The sequence below is a fragment of the Budorcas taxicolor genome, chromosome 5 (genome assembly GCF_023091745.1).
Source record: "Budorcas taxicolor isolate Tak-1 chromosome 5, Takin1.1, whole genome shotgun sequence".
Classification (NCBI taxonomy): domain Eukaryota; kingdom Metazoa; phylum Chordata; class Mammalia; order Artiodactyla; family Bovidae; genus Budorcas; species Budorcas taxicolor.
In genome coordinates, this window is record NC_068914.1 from 53,897,588 (window position 1) to 53,922,989 (window position 25,402).

A 25,402-nucleotide genomic window follows, 5' to 3' on the forward strand; every position below is an offset into this window, starting at 1 on the left:
TTACAGAAACATTCATTTACTTCCTTAGCAACAACAGCAAAAAATACTGAATAAACTTTAAGGTCATTTTCTACATGTTGACTCTCTTTAACATGCATTATTTTTCCTATTGTCTTTTGGACCATTCAACTTACATATAGAAATGTTTTACATTCCAGAATAAACTGGGGTAATATGAAAATACTTAGTAATCCAAGAGAAAGGACCCAAACATCTGTGTGCACAAAAGCTGTGAACAAGTGTGTAGCCAGTTAGAGGAATCAGCTGAACATCAGGCTCATCCCAGGAATGCCATTCCACTTTCAGAACATGACAGAAATTGAGCTGAAACAGATAATATACCTTTAATTTAATGATGACACTGTTGTACTTAGTTATTTTATTTAGCACAATCATTTCCTTTAAATCCCACAATAAACCATAATTCCTCAAATATCCTCAACTACCCTATGGAGACAAGTCATGACGCATATCACATCTGGTGATTCTCACAGTAGAGGAACAAATCCATTTTTTAATACATACGAATATTTCATGCATATTGCATTTGTGTGTGTATATAATTGAAGTCTTGCTGAGTCACATGAAATGTGAAAGCTAAGGTATCATCAGTATCAACAGTTTCATTTAGGTAAACATATAAAGTAATCAAATAAACTTAATAAAATAGTTCAATAATATAATCAAGCCAAATAAACTAAAATAATTAGACAAGTCATGTTTTATCATCAGTGCTTTGATATATATAGTCAATCATGTCACATTTACAGTGGTTTCAAAAATTCACCCAGCAAGACAGGTGAATCACTGGTCACAGTATTATCTATGGTAAATGTCAAAAAAAAAAAAAAAAAAACTGGGAGGAAAGTATACTATCAATAAATGAGATTCAAAAATTAATTTCTGTATAACATTCAGGAATCTTGGAGTATCCATATTATAATAGTATTCTTTACAAACATTTTTAAATTGACTAACATTTTGAATGTTTGCTATCATTTATCAGCAGTTTTAATATAAATATTTCATCTCATCTTTCCTTGTAAAAAACACAAAATGTTTAGAGTACAGAGTATGCATGTTGTCAATAATTGTTTCATGTGCATTTCAGTAGGACATGGGTTAAAGAGTTAAATCTACACAGCAAATAATTGCCTGCATAAGTAACTAAGAGATTTGACAGTTTCATTGTATTGTTAGGAGAGAATGCTTTCAATAACTATGTATGGCCTTCCCTTCTGGGGAAGAACCTTCTCTGTGGCTCCATAAATATTTCATGAGCCAACATAAAGTAATATGCTAATGCCATGCTATTTACCCAGTGAGCAGGTGTGCCCCCTCCTGTCTTCCATCTCTGGAATAGCTCTCACTCGGGTCAGGCAAGCCATTCTGAACTGTGCCTTTTTGCTTCCCTCCCCTCACAGTCTCAGCTGAACCTACGATGGTGAGCGAGAGTCATCACGAGGCGCTGGCAGCCCCACCAGTCACCACTGCGGCGACGGTCCTGCCACACAACGCCACAGAGCCAGCCAGTCCCGGGGAAGGGAAGGAGGATGCCTTCTCCAAGCTGAAGGAGAAGTTTATGAATGAGCTGCATAAAATTCCATGTGAGTATTACATATTGTTACTCGTGGAAAAATATATGGTTGAGAATCAATTTACCCATTAGAAGCGAAAAGCAGAATTCTTCTTAACATAAGCATACCTTTGATTTTTTTTTTTAATTGTTAGAATGGTAGTATTTCAAAAATAAAAAGGTATATTCTTGGAAATGGAGTATTCTAAAGTGTTTAAATATACTTAATAAATGAAAATCCAACTTATAAAGAAAACTATCTTGTGTTTAATGTAGGTGGGTTCTTTTTATCTTCTTCAATGTCTGTCTCTCTCTCCTGAGAATATTAATGTTTATGGGTTGTGCTGTATTTTATATCTTTATTTATGAAATCAGTCCATTGTAAAGATTATTCCTAAACAATAGCAAAAACATACATTCCCATTATTAGAAGTTTAGTTTTCGTTCACTCATATGTTAATATTTCAAAAATGTTTGCACAATTTTTAATATTTTCTTTGTGCTTATCTGGAAAGAAACCATAAACTGAACCTAACTTTGAGTGTGTGTAGCACTGAGTCCAATCAATGGCATTTAATTTAAATCTTAAACTATAGGTTGGTCTTTTCTATTTATATGTAAGCATTTACTAGACACTAGACACTTATCTGGGCTTCCCTGGTGGCCCAGACAGTAAAGACTGCACCTACAATGCAGGAGACCAGGGTTTGATCCCTGGGTCTGATCCCTGGGTCAGGAAGACCCCTGGAGAAGGGAATGTCAACCCATTCCAGTATTCTCACCTGGGAAATCCCATGGACAGAGGAGCCTGGCGGGCTACAGTCCATGGGTTGCAAAGAGTTGGACATGACTGAGTGGCTAAATGCACAGATACTTGTCTAGTGTCTAATGGGAAAGCAGATTTTTGCCCTCACAAAAGAAATAATCAATAAGGAGGCAAATGTATATGGTCCATCATGGAATAATAAATAATATATGGAAAACAGGAGAGTAAAGTGAGAAAGGCAAAGGGGTAGAGGGTAGAAGGTTATTATTTGCTTGGATGATCTGAGCTGACTTCCTTTGTAAGGAAACCTGGAGGAGAAAGTTCTAAAACCTGTGAAATACAAGGCCCCTTAGGCAAGAATCCACCTGGAACAGCAAGGAACTCAGTGCGCCTTTGGTGGAATAAAGCAATGGCAGGAGGCAAACCTGAGACTCCAAGACATGGAGCCTTGTGAATTGTTCTAAGGAAACTGGATTATACTGAGTGAAATAAAATGCCTTTGGAACATTTTGAGCACAGGTATCCCATGATCTCATGTAGGCTTTTCTTAAAAATCAGGCAGCCTGGATGGGAGGGGAGTTTGAAAGAGAATGGATACATGTATATGAATATCTGAGTCCCTTTGCTGTCCACCAGAAACTATTAATATCACAAAATTGCTAATCGCCTATACTCCAATATAAAATAAAAAACTTCAAAATAAAAGTTTAAAATTCACTCTTGCTATTGTATTAAAATATGCTTAGGGGGACAAGGAGAAAAAATAAAGCAGGTTGTTGCAATAATCTAGATGAGAGATTTACAAAATTCATAAGAGAAAGAGTCTATAAGGACACTGAATTAAACTGCAAGGAATCTTATCCTCCCCGGAACTAACAAGTTGTTGATCTGTTCGCCCACTTTTAATGAATTCAAATACATCTGAAAGATACTCTTAGCACAGCTGTCAGTAATTTCCATTCTCAGCATGAAGATTCATAACCTAGGGAAGGTAGAGACGGTCCCGTACAGCAAGTCCTAAAGGGGAAACACAGGCTCTCTCGGGTTCTCTTCCTGTCTCTGCTGCTGAGCTAATGGATTGATTCAGCTAACTTTTGATATGACTTTGAAGTCACAACTACAGGGCAAAAACTAAATGCATCTATCATGAGGGCAAACTCTCACTTGGCTATTGTATCAAAATGCTTTCTTTAAAAGAAATGTGTTACAGGGAAGCAGAGAAAGCAATGACTAACACCAAATCAAATGTATATTCTGCCTTGTCTTCAGCATCATTTCCTTCTCTGGAGGGGTAAACAATATGAGAGGCAATGGCAGCGTTCACAACAGTGGGATTTCATGTTCCCCATTAAATACCCATTCTCTCAATTTCTTCAGGCTTTCACCCAATGCCATCTTCATGAGGACTTCCCCAACCATGCTATTCAAAATTATAATCCATTCACCCCATCCCAACTTCATCAGCATTTCCTGTCCTCTCCCCCTTGCTTTATTTCTCACTGGATTACTTAGCACCATTCTAAATGCTGTGTATTTTATTACTGGCTTTTAAATTGTCCTGGCTCTCTTCAAAATTGTGCAACCTGTATGAAGGGAAAATTCTGGGTCTGTTCTATGCATAGTTTTACCCTGGTGATCCTTAATACATATAGGGCACCCAACTTCTATTTGTCAAGAACATGAATGAATCAGTGTTGATTTGGCTTACATGCTGAACCTCCACTCTTAGATTTTGAGTCCTTAAAAGGCTAAAATTTTAAAGCATCTGAAAAAATTTTAAGGTGAAAAACAAGGTCCTCCTGTATGGCACAGGGAACTATATTCAATACCCTGTGATAAACCATAATGGAAAGGAATATGAAAAAGAGTGTATAAATATGTATTTACTGAATCACTTTGCTATCTATACTGTAGATACAAACACAATATTATAAATCAAGTATAATAAATTTTAAAAATTTGATTTCTAACAAACACCAAAGAAAGCATCATTTCAATGCTTGACTGTGTCATTCACATTGAAAAAACAAGTTTTTTCCATATTTATAGTGATAACTTTATCTTTTAGCCTTTTCCACTTAGCGCCATCTATACTTTATATTTTCCTCCCTGTTCATCAACAGGAAAAGAATCAACAGGGGAAAATATCTGTGCAACTCTCCCCTTTTCTTTCTCTTGGCTAATCTTATTTCATTCCTTCCTCCCAAGCCACTATCGCATTCCTGTATTTCTTTCTTGGGCACTGGAAATCAGATCAGGTCATCAGCCTTCCTCTGTGGAGATTTACTTTTGACCAGCAACCTAAAATAGTAGAAGGTCAGAGAATCTAGGTAACATCTCTTAGAAATCTGATGCTGCTAGCTCTCTCCTTGATTTTTTTAATGGGGAAAAAACAACTGAAATACCTAAAATGTTCAATGGTTTGGCAAATAACCAGAAAAACTAAATCATAAACACAGCTACACAGCTTTATGATAAATGTGCAACTGTGTATTTTACACTTTTATTTTCATCCATCACAATTTTTACTGCCTGTGTAATTGAAATTTCTAATGGGATTTATACACAGGGAGCAACACTCCACAGAAATAAAACATATTCCCTAAATCAAATTCCTTTAGGAGCATATGTTACATAAAGGTTATCTCTTTTGACTTGGCATAATATGGTGTGATGCTAATGACAGGTAACAAATTAGAATATTAATTGATTTCTGTCTCTGAACTAAATCTTGGCTATCTGGCAGATGTGGGTTTTTTTGCAAAATTGATAGCAAACAGCTTTAGTCTGTCACTTGAAATTCCCACTTGAGAGAAGAGAGGTGTCACAATGGCAAGGAGTGTGCGTGTCATTAGTTGGGTAATCTGTAGAGTCCAGCACGGAGCATATTCAAACCAAACTGCTTGATCATATCATCCATAATACCAAGGGGTTTCAAATTTTAAAAAGGAAAAGGAAATGGTAAATTCTGAGTATTTTTATCTTTCCATTCATTCTGCATAGTGTTATGTAAATGAAGCAGACAAGGTTTTGCAGAATGCTTCTTTATTTTGCAACTTTGATTTAATATGACTAGGGCCATGGTTGGTTTGTAAAGCATGAACTCATGTCATCCAAATAGCTGTGATTAAGGTTTTGATATTCATGAGCTTCTTGAAGTCAAGTGCACCTTTCCTGAAGTACAGCAGAAAACCAAATAGCTGAAACTTGATTCTGAGTCTAGAATAAGAGCAAGTGGGCTGAGAATAGTTATGTAATCCATGTAGAAATACTATTGGGTGGACAGTTTAACACAGGCTTTAGAAACACAAGCTCTGGTTACAGATTCCATGGGTTCAGCTCTTAGCTCTGCCATATTCTATGTGACCTGGAGAATGTGACTTCAACTTTCTGTGCTTCAGTTTCTTCTAGTATAAAATGGGGATTAAAAATAATATCTCCATATAGAGTTGTTGGATAGAAGCCTCGATGCAGATGCAGTGCTTAGCAGAGTGTCGGGCACAGAGTGAGCATCCGATAAGTGTTAGCTATTATTAGAGTCAAATTTTTGTTTTTAACGAGTCTATTTCTCTTTTAGAAAAGCCCTCCATTAAGTTTAGACAGACACCCAAATTGAGAAAATTCCAGAAACTCTGCAGCCAAATATTCAAGCATTACATTCTTCAAACCCATTCCAAGGAGGCCTGCTCCAGGAAAGACAAATTCCCTCTTGGTGTTTCCTCTTTACATCATCTCTAATTTTCTTTTCTTTTGTCATTTCGTTCTCTTACTCCCTCGTTCCTTTTAGCCTTTAGGTGTGCTCAGAGTTCACATATTTGCAAGTGAAATTCTATGCATTTTATGTGCTTTGGAAATGTCAGTTTTCTCTGTACACATGCTAAGTTTTCTTCTTTTTACCTCCTCTGTCACCCACCATTCTTACTTCCTCCTTCATATCTACATCAAACTGAGTGGAAAACACAGCCTTGACCCTGACATCTATTTCTTCAACTCCCACTAACAACTCAGCTCCTTCCACTCTGATTTCCATCCATCAGGTACAGGTAAAATGGTCACCAGGTACTTCTTTTTGCACAGTTATGAGGGTGACTTTCAACCTTCATTTGGTCAGATATTTCTGCATCACTATTATGATCAGAAGTCATGATCTGAAGAATCTTGATTTCCTAAGAGTATAATCTCATTTCCTCATCTTCCTTCTTTCCCTCCTTATTCTCTTTCATTGACTGGTCCTCCCTTTTCACTGTCTTTCCTTCCCTTTAGTGGTAGAGGTCACAGTTTACAGGCTTCCACTTTTCATCCTGTTCCAGTCTTATTCTACATGCTCTCCCTGGGCCATCTCATTCCCTAGCTATTCAGGAAAGAAATCTCACTATTATCCTTTTCTCCCTGATCTATTGCAACTCCAGTTCCACACCTGCGTTCATTTAAGTCCTGTTAAATCTCCTTTAAAAAAACTGCTTAAAATCAGTCAGCAATTTGCTTTTCTCTCTTCCTGTATTCCCTTTCCCCATTAACCCTGACACATTTTTTTTAATTACTCAAAAACCTGTTTAAATGTTACCATTTGGACAAGAAGTTCATCCTGCAAGCTTTCAAAGCTCTTCATCCAAACTGCTCAGGGGCAGGTACAATTTCTGACACACATTCATATCCCGCATCCTCTGAAAGCATCTGCCACCATGCAAGAAACAACAGTATGGGTATAACAATATTATAGATATTAACATCACACCAAATACTGTGATTCTCATGCCATGCTTGGAGAAACTATGATCTAGAAAGCAATCGTTTTCAAACCTTTTAGCCAAGGATCCTTCTGTTCAAATAAAATATTGTACAGAAACCTATGGACAGTGAGGCAGAGCTGCCTTGGTGAGTTAAAGATCTCTTCCTCACTCACCCTCCCAAGATATACCAGCCAACTACAAAGACACCTGACTGTATGGAACACAATTTGAAGACGGTGGCCTGAACAAATAGTGAGTATATCAATGGCATCCCTCACAGCAATAACCAGTGAAACTCAACAACCAGTAGTGGTATAACTGGTTAAATATGTCACAAGCTGAGGAAACAATGCAGTCCAGTACTTTTTTCCCTCATGGGGCTGCAGAATGAACATCATGATATTGCCATCTATTAGTGTCAAGAATACAGTGTTAATTCAAGAAGATATGTTCAAGAAACATACGAGGAGAACCCTTAGTAGCATGGAAAGAACAATAATTACTATAAAATTGCCAGTGTTCACTGAGAACTTTGCGGGGAAGCGTGGGCTGTGCATTTTGTGAAATCGACCTCCATTCTGCCCTCTAAAATCTCTACTAGGAGAGAATAATTACTATCCCTCTTTTATGGATAAGAAATCTGAAGCCTAGTAAGGCACACATGGCAGAGGCTGTAGAGCAGGCTGTGTCAGGAAAAAGCTCTGCACGTTTGTGATTATGCCTCCACAGAATATCACAAAGACTGTAATCATCTCCACTATTATTTATCTCAACTGACTAGAAACTCTTAGGACTCTATGTGCCTATTCAGAGACACTGGTTGATATCTGATGTTCGTCTTTGTTATTCATCTTAATGACTAAATAATTGGAAAACAAGTTTAATACTGAGTTTCCCCTTGGAGAAAGAAATGGCGACCCACTCCACTATGCTCACCTGGAGAATCCCATAGACAGAGGAGCCTGGCGGGCTACAGTTCATGGGGTCACAAAGAGTTGGACACGACTGAGTGACTAACACTTGGCTTTAAAGACAAGTGTTTATTCACTTTATATTTCTGCATTTCTTTTATTGGACTCACTCAGATAGTAATAGATTATTCACATGACAATCTATCAAAGTACTAAGAGTTAGAGTCTGCTGCACTGTAGAAATTAATTTATCAGCTATCATCCACTGATCCAACTTCAGCTCTCATCTGTTGACTCAGTTCTTCTCACACTTGAGAAAAGTACTGGCTAAGATGTTAAATGAAATGATTCATTGTTAGCCTCTATTGAACTGAAATATCTATGAGAAAAAAGTTACAGTGCAGATGAGGGTTATTTTCTGTGCTTTGCAATATTGAGTGACTCCATCAGTGCATGCTGAAGGGATCTATGTGGGACAAGGAGTCTTAGAGGTAAGGGTGGTATTTCATCACAGCACAGTGCAGTGATTCATGCTTTCATGCTGATGCACAATAAACATTTTGATTTAGTTATTTTTCAAATTTAATTCTGATTCAAAATACATGAAGTGAATATGTGTGTGTATATATACATATATAGTCTGAATAGAGTGTGTGTGTGTGTGTTAATGGTTACCGTGGAAAAACAGTTCTAGTCAGTTTGGTTCTTAATAGAGTTGACACTGCCCCCTACAGGCTGTTGTGAATATTTGTTGGGTCGTTTTTAGCGTGTTGAAAAATGGGCACGAGGGGCAACTGCTTGCATTTACAGGCCCTGGGCCAAGAACATAAACATCTTCCAACATATGAGACAGTCTCCCTGGGATATGCATAAGAAAGGAACCCCTGTTTATAATGATTTGAACCTGGAACAACCTGACATACAACGTGAAAGTGTGTTTGCAAGGCTCTGATATAAGCTGACTATTCTAGCTCTTATTCTGATGTTTGCCTCTGAACTTTCTTTTGCTCCTGACTTTTTGCGAAATTTCCATCTTATTTCTCCAAATACAAATATCCCTTTTAGCAACTGTAAACATTTGATCACTTCATTGGGACACATGTAAAGTTTTGAAGTTCTGAAGATTTTTGCAGTGAAATGTGAATTATACAAATTATTATTTCTCCTGTGTTATAGTTAGCACGTTGTATTGATTTGTAAAGTTTATGTAGGTATGTTGTATCATCTATTATTTATACTTTGAGTAAAAGGATTATTATAAAATAATTGCTTTAATACTGATTTTAAAGAGCAAGTATATAATCTGACTACCAACATCCTATATTCAATATAGAAACCTAACAAAATTATATGCTACCGATGCTGTATTTTAGGAAGGTTGTCTAAATGTGTCCTTGAATTTTGTTTCCCTCTTGGAAGCCTATTATGCAGAAAATTCCCCCAGGAAATGCATGCCTTTAAAATGAACTAGTGCTGTGAGATTTTATAAGCTTCCAAAGTATAGGTAATACAGAGTAACACTAAGCACATTAAGCCACCAAGTGAATTAAGATCTCAGTGAAGTTTCTAGACCTGATTTAGCTACATTCCATTAGCATTTCAAAGATATTAAGTAAACACCCCTCGAAAAATAAGGGGAGTGAGCAATACTTTGGACATATATTAATAATAGCTCAGGAGTCACCTTGCCGAAATACTGTACAAATAGACAGATAAATGTTTACAATTATTTTTAAATACATTTCTCACCGCATGGCAGTTGCAGGTCAAAATACAGGCTGTTTTCACGCAGGGAAGTCTGACTGCAAATGCAAATCTATACAGGAAACAGCAAAACGAATGAAGCTGAGAGACTGCTGTTTTCTCCTCACCCTAATGACGAGGTAGATCTTTAATCGCGCTGCTGACCTGTCAGGTTTGTGCTGGTTTCCATTAAATTAGATAAAGAATTTAGAAGCAGAAACCAGAGGGAAGTTACGTGGTGTGCCATCATCTTTTAGCACTCGGCTTTATTTTTCTTTATTTTGATTTTCATTCCTGAGAAAATTATCATAAAAGGTCTGAACTTGCTATCATCTGAGTCCACATGCCTCCCCAGTCTGCCTTTTAAGTGAACTTAGTTAACTTAGAAATAAAGATGAAGACCACAGTGGCCCTTTTAAACATTTCCTCACCGAGCAACACTTCCACTGAAACCACTGTCCCGGAGGAGTCTCAAAATCACTTCAACCCTCCACCTTTTCAAGCTTTTTACATACAAACAAGTTTGTTTGTTTGTTTTTAAGCCACAGCAAGCTACAAATAATAGAAATATACTTGGCTAATAATTATGCCATTTATGGAAAGGAGTGTGCACCTGTCCCAAGAAACTCAGAAAACAGCCAAGATCTCAGGGTAATCAGCCTTAATTTATGGAGTTATATGATTTGATGCCTTGAAAATAAAATTTTATGACAACAATTTTCTTTTATAAGGATTTGTATCAGATTCTTTAAAATCACAAAACTACTGCAATAGATTAAAAACACTGCTATTAAACAAATATTACCCCCTAAATACTTCTGTACACTTCAGTAGCCTGAAGTTTTAAGGCTTTGACCATAATTCTGAGTTAGTCACTCAGAGACTCTGGCCCAATATTAGTTGTTGTTGTTCAGTCACTGAGTTGTATCTGACTCTTTGTGACCCCCATAGACTACAGCATGCCAGGCCTCCCTGTCCTTCACTATCTTCCAGAGTTTGCTCAAACCCATGTCCATTGAGTCAGTAATGCCATGCAACCATCTCATCTTCTGTCATCCCTTTCTCCTCCTGCCCTCAATTTTCCCAGCATCAGGGTCTTTTCCAATGAGTCAGTTCTTATCAGGTGGCCAAAGTATTGGAACTTAACCTGCTTTAATAAAAGGCCAGAGTGTGAGCTCTGGAGTTGATCTGCCTGGGGTCAAAGTCCCAGTTCTGCTGTTTCTACTATGTAACCTTGAGCAAATCATTTAATCTCTCTGTAAAATGAGGATAATCATAGTACTTACCTCTGGGAAGTTGTCTGGAATATAATATGGGACATATTCAAAATTCAAAAACTTCTACTGTTTATTTTATATAACTCCCACTATGTTCTAGGCTGGTATTCCATGCTTAGGAACTAAACTAAAGCACATCATTTTAACTTGTTTGGGGCCTCAATAGCATTACAGACTCAGAATTTTCCTACCAGTTGTTATTGTTCAGTCACCCAGTCATGTTTGACTCTTTGAGACCCCATGGACTGCAGCAGGCCAGGCTTCCCTGCCCTCCACCATATCCTGAAATTTGCCCAAGTTCATGTCCATTGCCTCGGTGATACCATCCAGCCATCTCATCCTCTGACACTCTCTTCCCCTTCTGCCCTCAATCTTTCCCTGCATCAGGGACTTTTCCAATGAGTCAGATGACCAAAATGCTGGAGCTTCAGCTTCAGCATAAGTCTTCCAGGGACTATTCAGGGTTGCTTTCTCTTGAGACTGACTGATTTTTATCTCCTTTTCTACCAGAAGGACGTCTAAATTAAAGTGTCTTAGCAAGACATGGACAGCACTGTAAGCTATGATATTGTTTTTGCCTCATCATTCCCGCCTCATCTCCACTTATTCACTCTCACACAGTTTGTTTTGGCAATACAGAGACCCTTGGAGTTACAGAATTTATTATCCACATCGTCCCATGCTTCTAGAACTTTGCCCAAACTCACTCCTCTACCGGAAATGGCTTGGTGGCCCCTGCTCTTCTAGCTGGACTACTTCTAGTTACGCTTCAGAACTCTATTTGTTTTCAAGGTCTCCCTGTCCTCAGGCTCCCCACCCCATGATCTACTATCCATCAGCAATTCTCCCCTGGGATAGGTCTGTGCTTTACATATGTTTATAATTTTTGCTGTTTGCTTATCTGTTTTCTTTCCTAATACCAGCCTCTCTCAATACCAACCAATCTACGTGAGATCAAAACACTGTCTTTTCATCTTTTTGTCTCAAGCCCAGCAAAACTTGGCTCATAGTAGGTAAAATTATTCTTCTCTTTTAGCTCAAAAGATCCTAGGTAATTATATTAACAAGAAAAGGCCTTCCAGTCACAGATACAGAGGACAGACTGGCAGAGCCCAGAGGCAGGAGATCAGTCAACCCTGACTGACTAATGGGGAAGTAAGTCACAGCATGGTGACTGTAGTTAATAATGCTGTATTGCATATTTGAAAGTTGCTAAGAGATTAGATATTAAAAGTACTCATCACAAGAAAAAAATTGTAACTGCATATATGATGAATGTTAATTAGATTTATTAGAGGTGATCATTTCATAACATACACACGTACTAAATCATTATGTTATACACCTGAAACGAATACAATCTCATATGCCAACTATATCTCTATTAAAAACAGAAAAGGACTTCCAAAGGGGTAATTACAGAAAGGTGTCATAATAACAATAATAACATTCAAGGTTAAATTCAACGTTACATTGAACTAAAGATCCCCAACCCTCCAGAGCTCTTTTACTTTACTCAGCCTTTTTCATCTGTTTTCTTTCTTCCTTGCCTGTGTTGTATTAAAATGTTAGGAACTAATTAATTCTCTTTGGCCAGTCTGATTCAGCTCTGAGACACAAATAGCCACCCAACTGGTCCTCAGAGTACACAGTTCTCCCCACAAACATTTTTGTTCAAGTGGAGACCTGGGATTTAACACTAGTTTCATCTTTCGGTTTTAAAAATAATGCATTGTCAGGAAACAAGATGAGCTCACATCTTTTAACAATTGCCAGACTACACATCCCAGTTTCCGGAGCATCCACTGAGAGCCCAAAGATGCCGGCAGATGTGTTACAGCAGCTTTTCCTGCAGTGGGTACTTCTGTGAGGTTCTCACTGGGGAGTAGCTGTTTACAGGACACTCTATGAGTCTCCCTATTTCACTTATCAGCCACACAGAGCACAGCCTTCTGGTCTTGCAGGGGCTATAGTTGTCGATGGCGCCACGCTGTGGATACCATTTGAAGTGGTGCTTCAGAATGGCCAAGCCAGCCTTCTTTTGCCCACACTGACTGGAACTGTTCCATGTCAGCTCAGCTTTCCATCGCTGCTGACATCCATCCACCTTTCTTTTCCAGATCTGCTAATGTGGCTCTAGTGATGTGATTTACCTGGCTGTCTTCCAGGTCCTCATCAGGAGAGAGTCTGTTTGCTATTTTGCATTCTGTAGCCTTCAACTCTAGCACCGCTGCTACTGATATGAAAGCTCAGGTACTTCCATAAGAGTTCCAGTTTAATGATCTGTCTAAAACCTGAGCACCAAGTGATTCACTAGTGTTTCAATTACTCGAACACAGTTTCCCAAAGTCAGCTCTACTGTTTTTATCCTCCACTGGAGCTCGATGCTGCTTTGCATCTCTGGACTTCCTGACTTGGCCGTTCATTCAGCCAGCGACAGTGGACCTTTCGTACAGGCACCCAGCGCCATGTACCTTCCCCTTACTCTTCTCTCTTGGTTCCTGAGACTTTAATCATCTTTCTGAGAGTTCTTATTCTCTCGGCCTTCTTCAGTCACTAACAGATAGGTACTTTCCAATGATCTGCCTTTGGCATTCATCTACCTCTATGATTTCTTCATAAATTTAGGACTTCCAATATTCTTTATGTAAATCACACTTTAAACTCAATCCCAAGTCTTAATGTCTTTACTGAGCTTCTGCATTTTGCTAAATTCACTTTACTAAGAAATGGTTTATTTACAATAAGGTGCACCCATTGCAAATGTACATTTTGACAAGTATACGAAATGTAATCACCCTTCCAAACAATGCCTCCAAGTCCCTTTCTAGCAATTCCTGCCCTGGTTCTAGGTGATAATTGATCTGCTTTCTGTCACTATAAATTCATTTTGACTATTCAAGAATTCCATAAAAATGGAACAATTCACTATGTAGTCTCTTGCATCTGGCTTCTTTCACTTAATCCAATGTTTTTGGGATTCAACCATATCAAACCAAATCAATGTTTTGGGGTTCTTTTATATGTCAGTAATCATTCCTTTTTATTGCTCAGCATTCCATTCTATAGTCGACAGTCTATTGTCAATTAATGAAAACACAGGTTGTTTTCAGTTTGGAACTCTTAAGAATAAAGCTGCTGAAAATATTCTTGTGTAAGTCCTTAGGTTGATATATGTTTGTTATGTTTATGTTTTCTCTCGGTGGTAGCTCAGACGGTAAAGAATCTGCCTCTTTACAGGAGACCCGGATTTGATCCTTGGGTTGGGAAAACCCCCTGGAGAAGGGAAGGGTTACCCAATCTACTATTCTTCCTTGGAGAATTCCATGGAAAGAGGAGCACCCATGGGGTCTCAAAAAAGTTGGATATGACTGAGCAACTAACACTTTTACTTTTTACTTTCACTATATTTCCTCCTGGGGAGTACCTACGTGAGGAACTGCTGAGTAGTAATGTAATATTTGTTTTTCTTTGTATAAAAAAGATTGTCAAACTTTTCCTAAAAATGACTGTGGTATTTCTATCCTACCAGTGATGCATAAAAATTCTGGTTGCTCTGTGCCCTTGCTAACACTTGGAACTGTTGGGCTTTCTAGCCATTTGTAGTACAGGTATTGTGTATATCATTGTAATTGTAATGTGCATTTCCATGGTAACTCAAAACAGATTGTAGATCTAAACAAAAAATTTTAAAAAATTCTAGAAGAAAACATAGTGCGTAATTCAGTGATCTTGATTTTTCCCAGCTTTATTGAAATATAATTGATAACATAACATTGTATAAGATTAAACTATACAGGAGACAGGGATCAAGACCATCCCCAAGAAAAAGAAATGCAAAAAAGCAAAATGGCTATCTGGGGAGGGCTTACAAACAGCTGTGAAATGAAGAAAAGCAAAAAACAAAGGAGAAAAAGAAAAATATACCCATTTGAATGCAAAGTTCAAAAGAATAGCAAGGAAAGATAAGAAAGTCTTCCTCAGTGATCAATGCAAAGAAATAGAAAAAAAAAAACAACAGAATGGGAAAGACTAGAGATCTCTTCAAGAAAATTAGAGATACCAAGCAAACATTTCATGCAAAGATGGGCACCATAAAGGACAGAAATGATATGGACCTAACAGAAGTAGAAGATATTAAGAAGAGGTGGCAAGAATACACAGAAGAACTATACAAAAAAGATCTTCATGACCCAGGTAATCATAATGATATGATCACTCACCTAGAGCCAGACATCCTGGAATGTGAAGTCAAGCGGGCCTTAGGAAGCATCATTATGAACAAAGCTAGTGAAGGTGATGGAATTCCAGTTGAACTACTTCAAATCCTAAAAGATGATGCTGTGAAAGCGCTGCACTCAATATGCCAGCAAATTTGGAAAACTCAGCAGTGGCCACAGGACTGGAAAAGGTCAGTTTTCATTCCAATCTCAAAGAAAGGCAATGCCAAAGAATGCTCAAACTACCGCACAATTGCACTCATCTCACACGCTAGCAAAGTAGTGCTTAAAATTCTCCAAGCCAGGCTCCAGCAATACGTGAACCGTGAACTTCCTGATGTTCAAGCTGGTTTTAGAAAAGGCAGAGGAATCAGAGATTAAATTGCCAACATCTGTTGGATCATCAGAAAGGCAAGAGAGTTCCAGAAAAACATCTATTTCTGTTTATTGACTATGCCAAAGCCTTTGACTGTGTGAATCACAACAAACTGGAAGAGATGGGAATACCAGACCACCTGACCTGCCTCTTGAGAAACCTGTTTGCAGATCAGGAAGCAACAATTAGAACTGGACATGGAACAACAGACTGGTTCCAAATAGGAAAAGAAGTACGTCAAGGCTGTATACTGTTACCATGCTTATTTAACTTAAATGCAGAGTACATCATAAGAAACGCTGGGCTGGAAGAAGCACAAGCTGGAATCAAGATTGCCAGGAGAAATATCAATAACCTCAGATACCCAGATGACAAACCCCTATGGCAGAAAGTGAAGAAGAACTAAAGAACCTGTTGATGAAAGTGAAAGAGGAGAGTGAAAAAGTTGGCTTAAAGCTCAACATTCATAAAACTAAGATCATGGCATCTGGTCCCATCACTTCATGGCAAACAGACAGGATAGGGAAACAGTGGCAGACTTTATTTTGGGGGATCTCCAAAATCACTGCAGATGGTGATTGCAGCCATGAAATTACAAGACACTTACTCCTTGGAAGAAAAGTTATGACCAACGAAGACAGCATTTTAAAAAGCAGAGACATTAGTTTGCCAACAAAGTTCCGTCTAGTCAAGGTTATGGTTTTTTCAGTGGTCATGTATGGATGTGAGAGTTGGACTATAAAGAAAGCTGAGCACCAAAGAATTGATGCTTTTGAACTGTCATGTTGGAGAAGACTCTTGAGAGTCTCTTGGACTTCAAGGAGATCCAACCAGTCCATCTTAAAGGAAATCAGTCATGGATATTCATTGGAAGGACTGATGCTTAAGCTGAAACTCCAATAGTTTGGCCACCTGATGTGAAGAACTGACTCACTGGAAAAGACTTTGATGCTGGGAAAGATTGAAGGTTTGGGGAGAAAGGGATGACTGAGGATGAGATGGTTGGATGGCATCACCAACTCAATGGACATGGGTTTGGGTAGATTCCGGGAGTTGGTGATCAACAGGGAGGCCTGGTGTGCTGCGGTCCATGGGGTCACAAAGAGTCAGACACGACTGAACGAATGAACTGACTGACTGACTGAAACTATACAGCATGTTGATTTGATACAAAATCATTACCAACTTAGCATTAGCTAATACTAATCCCATCATGTAATCACCATTTCTTATTTGAGCTGAGAACATTCAAGATCTACTCTTAGCAAATTTCAAGTATAAAATACGATATTTTAACCATAATCACCAGGTTGTAGGTTCAATCCTCAGAATTAATTTAACTGGAAGTTTGTACCCTTTGGTCATTAACTCTCCGTTTACCCTACCCAGCAATGGCAGGCTTTAAAAGACACCAAAAGCTCAACTATTAAAGTTGATAAATTAAACCTCTTTCAAAGCAAATATGTCTGCTTTTGAAAGGCACCATTAAGAAAATAAAAAAGCAAGTCACAGACTGAATGAGTATCTGCAGTATATATATTTGACAAAGATGTTGTTTGTGGAATATATTTAAAAATTTTTTACAAACCAGTACAAAAATGAGCAAGAGATTTGAACAGGTACTTACTGAAAGAAGATACACATGACCAATAATCTCATATCAGGATTAATTAAGTGATCATTGACATTCAACATTTTTAGCTATTTGGAAAATGCAAATCAAAACTACAATGAATTCCATTTTTTAAAAGCTCTTTTTAAGATCTATTTATCTAAATATGACATTTGCTATTGACAGTATATCCCAAACTAAACTCGCCTTTCCCCCACTCCAACAAAACACACACACAGCACTACCCAGAAGCTAAAAACCTTAACCTTGTCTTTGAGTCTCCCCATTTTTTGTCTCCATCATCTAGGTAATTAACAAGTCCAATGCTGTCTTCTCTCCTCTCCATTCTTACCACTATGCTCTATTTGGGTCCTCCATCTGTATTAGAATTACTAGAGCCCCTTAAAGGCTCCCATAATCATCTTTACCCACTGGCCAATCTGTAGTACATAAATCTTACAGATGATTCCTCCTAGAGCACAGCTCTGAACACACCAATCGCTTGCTCAGAAACCTTTAATACTTTCCCCCTGGTTTTTGAACTCTGTTATTTGTGATCCAAGACCCTCTGTAGTCTAGCCCCAACCTGCTTTTCCAGCTTCAATTCATCTTCTTTGAACTGCACTGTCCACTGTTCCCCAGAGATGTGCCTCCATTTCCTGCCTTTGTACCTCAGTCCATGGGGATCCTACATCTGAAATGTCATTACCCTCATCTCTGCATATCCGAGCTTCTATATTCTAAAAGACTAAGGCTCAATTCAAATGCTAGTAAAGCTCCTGCTGAATAACCATATTATTCTTTTAACCATATACCTTCAACTATGTGGTATTATGCACATATCTTCCTTACTAGATTTTAAGTTCTCAGAAAATAACCTCAGAGTTGATCCATTTTTTCTTACTCTAGACTACATACTATGTGCCTCACGAAGGATGGGCAGTAGATAAATATGTATGGCATGGATGAATTGCTTGGTGGTAGAATACCAAATAGAGTAGTAGTCATGCTTATAATCTAGTAGGAGAGACAAGGTATGCATAGAGACAGTAGCAATGTAAGGCAGTAGAGATGAGCAGAAGAATCATCGAAGATGAGCCTGGAATTGTAATTTGGAATTAGGTTAGACAGGGCCATCAATATCAGGCTAAAGAGCTTAGACTTTATTAAATTGTTAAAGAGGAGCCAGGAACCATTCAAGATATTTAAACATGGAAGTAGCATAATTATAGTTTTGTTTTAGGAACATTAATCTGGCAGTCATGTGTAGGTAGGAGGGAATACAAGGGGAGAGCCTGGAGAGAGGGAGCAGGCAGGAAGGAGGCAAGGGGAAGAGCAGTAAAGATGATGAGCACATACACTGACGTGGAACAAAAGAGACAGGTGTGATAGATTCATGAACATGCACTTGACAGGTACAGCAACTGGATCTGAGGTTGTGTAGGGGGAAAAATGAACATTAATTCCAGAAGACCTGGGTGATCGATTCATGGTGATGCTCTGTAGGGAACAGGGAATGTAAGGGAAAGCTCAGCATTGGAAATTGAGGCCTGTGGAGTTGACCACATATAAATTTAGGTTGTGAAAGCAGATAATTGTCCTAAGTAAGAATGTGTGGGATCAGAGCATGGGGAAGTCAATGATAAATTCTTAAAATGTAGAAGTCTTGGATGAGCAGTGAAATTGATGAAGGGATAAATGAGCTGTCAGAGAGCAGCGGGTAAGGCAGAAGTGCAGAGTGTCACAGAAGCTAAGTAAAAAGCTTCCGATAAACAGTAACCAGTTTGATTCAGAAGAAATGTACTGAGTGTACTGATTGAAGTTTGGAGAAATAAAAATGATGAAAGCATGTGATCTACCGTTACCATGTTTTCAATATAGTTGGGGAGGGGAGCAAATACCATCGTCATCATTAGTACCAATATTTTTGAGAGATTAGTACAGGACCTCACCTATTTATTATTATTTGACCAATTATTCCTCATAACAATTTGTTGTATTTATGATTTTAATCTTATAAAGGGGTAAAGAATCTCAAATATATTAAGCAAAACACATTCTGGTACAGGGCATAATGAAGTAAGTATTAAAGAATGGTACAAGTAAGCGAAGCACAAAGGAAGGAGAAATAGTATGGGAGTAACTGACGGAGTTAGTTAAGCAAGGGGTGCCTTTGGAATTATGCCTTGAGAGATAGAAGGATTTGCATAACCAAACAAATGATCGGAAAGCCATTCCATATTGAACAACATGAGTTCTATGTGCCAACAGAGAGCTTATGGTTAACAGTTTAGTGTGATTGAGTCGCAGGACCTATTGAAATCATGTTGATGAAATCATATGACTTCATTTTGGAGAATATTTAATGCTTGGCTAAGCAGGTCTTACTTTACTCTGCCAACCCTAAGCCTTTAGGTCATTATAAAGAACAGACTATGGGTCCAACTAAAACTCTTTTTTCTTTCATGACCATCAGAAGAAATAAAGAAACATAGAAGTCTATGCTGAGAAAAGGCCTGTGGATTTAGAGCTCTTTGTTGACCTTGGAAAGCCTCATTTCATTAGAGAGCTGGCATTGGACAGCAGCTTGCAGGGTGTGACGTGAGGAGTTAAGAAGTGAGAAAGTAGAGTGACAAAGTGAAAGCAGTATGAACTGTCCTCTCCCACGACAAGCCAAACAGAATGATAGCTCACACACTTAACAGGATGAAGTGGAATCGGGTAAATGCTAAGGTGTAGAGCAGAATGAGACGAAAGTACATAGACTGTCAATACCACAGGCAAGGTGAGCTCTTTCACGGCTCATTCTGAATACCATCACATACCCATGCCCCTGGTATTCTCAAAAATCCCTGTTTTGTGTGGGTGGGGGTGGAGGGCAACGGCAGTAACTTGTGAACCTGGTCCTGTCCACTGAGAGCTTCAACATTAGAAAGCTTAGAACCTCTTTCTGATGCATTCACATGACTGATTTGCTTTGACTGTAAAGTGTTGCTGAGACCACATACCACCATGTCTGCACTAATTTTCCTACTTCCTTGATCAGAGTCTCCCTTTCCCTGTTCTTTTCATAGGCCTCACGCGCTGGCACTTGCCAGTTTTTTCCTTATGTTAGAGCTGTTTCTCTTATGCTTCCATGTTTGTCTAAAAAATTTTAGAGGAGAGGTGGAGATGGACATTCTTATATGTATTGCTCCTATAGTGAAAAAGTGAAAGTGTGAGTCCAACTCAGTCATGTCCAACTCTTTGCAACTGCATGGACTATAAGGTGCCAAGTTCCTCTATCCATGGAATTCTCCAGGCAAGAATACTGGAGGGGGTAGCCATTCCCTTCTCCAGGGGTCTTCCTGACCCAGAAATTGAACTTGAGTTTCCTGCATTGCTGGCAGATTTTTTCCCATCTGATCAATCAGGGAAGACCATTACTCCTATAAAGTAGATACTAAATAATTACTTACTGAATTAGTTTTGTAGTCTGTTTCACTGTTATAAATATATGGAAAAAAATGGTTTGCAGAGAGAGATTCGTTTCCTACTGCTGCATGAAAGCTTATAACAAACTTAGTAGCTTAAAACAACACACATTTATTATCCCACAGATTATGTGGGTCAACAATCCAGGCACACTTTAACTGAGTCCTCCACTCAGGGTCTCACCAAATTGCAATCTATGTGTCCCCTGAATTCTGGAAGAGGGACTCAGGCCCCTCTTCTGAGCTCCTTCAGATCTTTGGCAGGAATTCAGTTCCTTGCCAGTGGTAGGACCAAGACTCAGTTCCTAGAGGCACCACTTTCACAAACTGTCTGCGTCTTTGAGGCGAGCAGAAGAATCTCTCTCTCATATCAGGAAGGGTGAAGTCTCTCTTAAAGGACTTTCAACTGATGAAGTCAAGCACACCCAGGATAATGTCCCCCTTTTGATTAATTCAAAACCAGCTAACTTGGGACATCCATTGCATTGGCAAAGTCCCTTCACCCTTGCATATAAAGTAACCTATCACATCACAGTCTTGCTCACAATTAAGAAGGTATTCTGTAGGATGTGTGCATGCGAGGTATTAAGAGTGGTAGGGGATGTCTTGGAAGCAGAATTCTGCCACACAGATATGGAAAGGGAACGAGAGCATGTGAGAGAGAGTAAAATAGTTTTCCTCAATTAAAAAACAATAGGGATTTCCTTTTCTCCAGTATCTATTCCTACTGTGTACATTTTTTTATAACATTAAGATGATTTGAACTGGAAAGCATCATTCATTCTCATCTTGTTCATTTCTTTTTTGGCCGGGGGGGGCGGCAGTGGGGAACATTCCAATATCGCCACTGACATAGTGTGCTTTCACAGGATTAGCAGCAGCAGAGCTGAAGTTTCGAGATGTTTCAGTGCACACAGTTTGGTGTCTGAGAAACGTTAAAGAGAGTGAGAAAGCTGAAGCAGTTTTTGCCCTTCAGAACTCTCAGTCTAGCAAATTTTTCAAAGGTTATCTTTTGGCAATGATAATGAATTCATATCAACCGCTTCCATAATGTCTATGAGATGAAGCGTAGGGAGATTTAGCAATCAAGGTCATTCACCTACCAAGGAGCCACTCAGGATGCAAAACTAATCCTGGTGTTTTACTTGAACCAAATCCAAATCCATCTAGGTTCTTAACTCTTGCAAGGTGCTCTTGCCTCCCAAAACATACTATACAGAGTAAGACCTTATGGTGTATGTAATAAGTAGCTTGTAAATAAGGGTGCTCATGTACATCCTCCTATCATATACATCCTCTTATTGCATCATCCTAGTGTAGCTATTAAAGTGATGCACTCAATATGTCAGCAAATTTGGAAAACCCAGCAGTGGCCACAGGACTAGAAAAAGTCAATCTTCATCCCACTTCCCAAGAAGGGAGTACTAAAGAACATTCAAACTACCAGACAATCACACTCACTTCCCATGCTAGTAAGGTTATGCTTAAAATCCTTCAATCTAGGCTTCAGCAGTACTTGAGTCAAGAACTTCCAGGTGTAAAGGCTGGGTTTAGAAAGGGCAGAGGAACCAGAGATCAAATTGCTAACATTCGCTGGATCATAGAGCAAAGGAATTCCAGAAAAATACCTAATTCTGTTTCATTGACTATGCTTAAGGCTTCAACTGTGTGAATCATAACAAACCGTGGAAAACTCTTAAAGAAATGGGAATACCAGACCATCTTACCTGTCTCCTGAGAAACCTGTATGTGGATCAAGATGCAAAAGTTAGAACCTTATGTGGAACAACTGACTGGTTTAAAATTGAAAAAGGAATACAACAAGGCTGTATATTGTCACCCTGTTTATTTAACTTATACGCGAGCATAACATGTGAAATGCCAGGCTGTATGAGTTACAAACTGGAACTAAGATTGCTGGGAGAAATATCAACAACCTCAGATATGCAGATGATACCACTCTAATGGCAGAAAGTAAACAGGAACTAAGAAACCTCTTGTGAGGGTGAAAGAGCTGACTTAAAACTCCACATTCAAAAAGTGAAGATCATAGCATCTGGTCCCATCACTTCATGGCAAGTAGAAGGGGAAAAGTAGAAACAGTGAGAGGTTTTATTTTCCTGGGCTCCAAAATCACCTACAGCCACAAAATTAAAAGATGCTTGCTTCTTGGAAGAAGAGCTATAACAAACCTAGACAGTTTACTAAAAAGCAGAGATATCACTTTGCCAACAAAGGTACATATAGTCAAGGCTATGGTCTTTCCAGTAGTCGTGTATGGATGTGAGAGTAGGACTGTGAAGAAAGCTGAGCGCTGAAGAATTGATGCTTTCAAACTGTGTTGCTGGAAAAGGCTTCTGAGAATCCCGTGGACAGCAAGGAGAACAAACCAGTCAATCCTAAAGAAAATCAACCCTGAATATTCATTGGAAGGACTGATGCTGAAGCTGAAACTCCAATACTTCAGCTACTTGATGGGAAGAGCCAACTTATTGGAAAAGACCCTGATGCTGGGAACGATTGAGAGCAGAAGGAGAAGAAGGCAACAGAGGACAGGATAGTTGGATGGCATCACCCATTCAATGGACATGAACTTGGGCAGAGCCTGACAGATGGTGAGGGACAAGGAGGCCTGGCGAGCTGCAGTCCATGGAGTCACAAAGAGCTGGACACAACCTGGCAACTGAACAACAACAACATACCTCCTCCTCAAATTCATGTGCTAATATCTAATTCCATTGTGACAGTATGGGGAGGTGGGCCTTTAGGAGGAAATTCAGTCAGGAAGGTGGAGCTTTCATGAATGAGATTGTGCTGTGCTTAGTTGCTCAGTCATGTCCGACCCTTTGAGACCCCATGGACTGCAGCCCGCCAGGCTCCTCTGTCCATGGAGATTCTCCAGGCAAGAAAACTAGAGTAGGGTGCCATGCCCTCCTCCAGGAGATCTTCCCAACCCAGGAATCAAACCCAGGTCTCCCACATTGCAGGCAGAGTCTACTGACTGAGCCTTAGTGCCCTTATAAGAGAGATCCCGGAGATCTCCCTTGTTCTTTCTGCCATGTGAGAATACAATGAGAAGACAGCTGTTTGTAAGCCAGGAATTGGGCTCTAACCACACACAGAATCTGCTGGTCCCCTGATCTTGCTTCCAGAACTGTGACAAATTTCTCTGGTTTATAAGTGACCTAGTCTACGATAGTTTTGTTATAGCAACCTGAATGGACTAATACAGGCTATTTGCCACTTTCCCCCTTAACTTGTCCCCCAAATTTGAAGACAATCATTTTCCTACTTCTTCATTTTTCATGACTTTTTTTTTTTCTTTAAAGTGTGTTAAATAGAATTTGAAAAACTGCTCAAGTATAGCCACATGCTTTCTCACATTTCAGTATCAAGCACAACATCAGGTGGAGGATTTTTTTTCCCCACACTGATGCAATTATTCTGGTAAATTAAGATAAGAAATGTGTTAAATCCTTCTTGTGTCTCTATTTATTAAAAATATTCTAAAACAAGATCAGTGCAACAAGAGTACATTGGAGGCCCCTACTCAGGAGCAAGGATTGCTGAAGTTGGAGATGCAGGGCAGAAAATCTCATCTCTTTTCCCCATTTCCCAACTCAGCGATCAGGAAGATTTGTCAGCAAGAGGTCTCTGAAGTTAAGCCCATCCCAGAGTGGCATGTGTCATTGCTGCTAATGATTGGCTTTACTTGAAGTATTGATGATCAGAAGTCTACTTTCGACAAGTGCTAAGTATCCTTATCTCAAGAAGGGAAAGCAAAGTTAATGGGGCTGACAAGGAGTAGGACGAAAGGCGACCTTACATACAGATTTAGTTAGCAGGGGAAAGGAAGTGGGGAGGAGAAAATGGAGGTGAGAAGTAAAATTGCACCTAATAAAGCTTAAGAATCTAGTGTAGGTTTTATGATGTAGAATCATGGTACTATACACCCTTATCACAAAGAAAAAAGAAGTAGTTATCCGTTTTACCCAGTTTCATAGTGGACTCTTACCCCACATTCTCAAATGTGTTAGAACAATTGATCGATTCCTTTTCAGCACCATTCACTGCAGTTTGAAGTACTGCAGCAGAGGCTACCTTCGAGTATGTGAGTTACCAGTGTTCTCTGCTCTTTCCCAAGCCTAAAATTAAGGTGCGTTTGTTAATATCTTCATCACCATCATTGGCTTTACATATCGGTGCACCCTTGTTAGCTTTATAATTTGCTTGTGTTTGCTCTGTTTGGTAACCTTGATTCTCAGGAACCTTCCACCTGATTTCCTTTACACAGCCCTTAAGCATTTTTTTCTCTCTTCATAGAAATTCTCATTTCCTGTATAGTAATGCAGAAAACACACATATTTGCTCATAAAACTAAAGATATCTATATTATAATTACCTTTCCCCACAAGTTTTCAAACATTTCACTTTAATTCTTTTTGGGATTCTAATTTTACTTTTGAAAAGATTTTGTCCTAAATGAAGATTTCTCTCTTTAGTTTCTTTTCTTACATGGCAAAATCAAAAGACCACTTTAAAAGTTATTCTAAAACTTAGTCTGTGAAGTAGGTGGCAGTCTTAGCAAGGAAATGAGGGTACTGGAAATTGTTTTTACTGAGTGACAGCTGTTGTAACTACAAAATCTAGTGTAAGCAATGATTTTTTTTTTTTCACCAAAGGAATGACTCTGAAATTGTTACATCTCTGTGTAGAAG

General features: G+C 38.8%; 1 protein-coding gene across 1 annotated transcript in view; it reads left to right on the plus strand.

Moving 5' to 3' along the window:
- The first annotated feature begins 1,441 nt into the window (after positions 1–1,441).
- The window catches only part of SYT1 (synaptotagmin 1), a 229,175-nt gene continuing 205,214 nt past the window's right edge, over positions 1,442–25,402 (plus strand). Inside the window, exon 1 of the mRNA XM_052640353.1 lies at positions 1,442–1,607. Within this exon, the coding sequence (XP_052496313.1) occupies positions 1,442–1,607 (166 nt within the window). The remainder of the gene's footprint in view (positions 1,608–25,402) is intronic.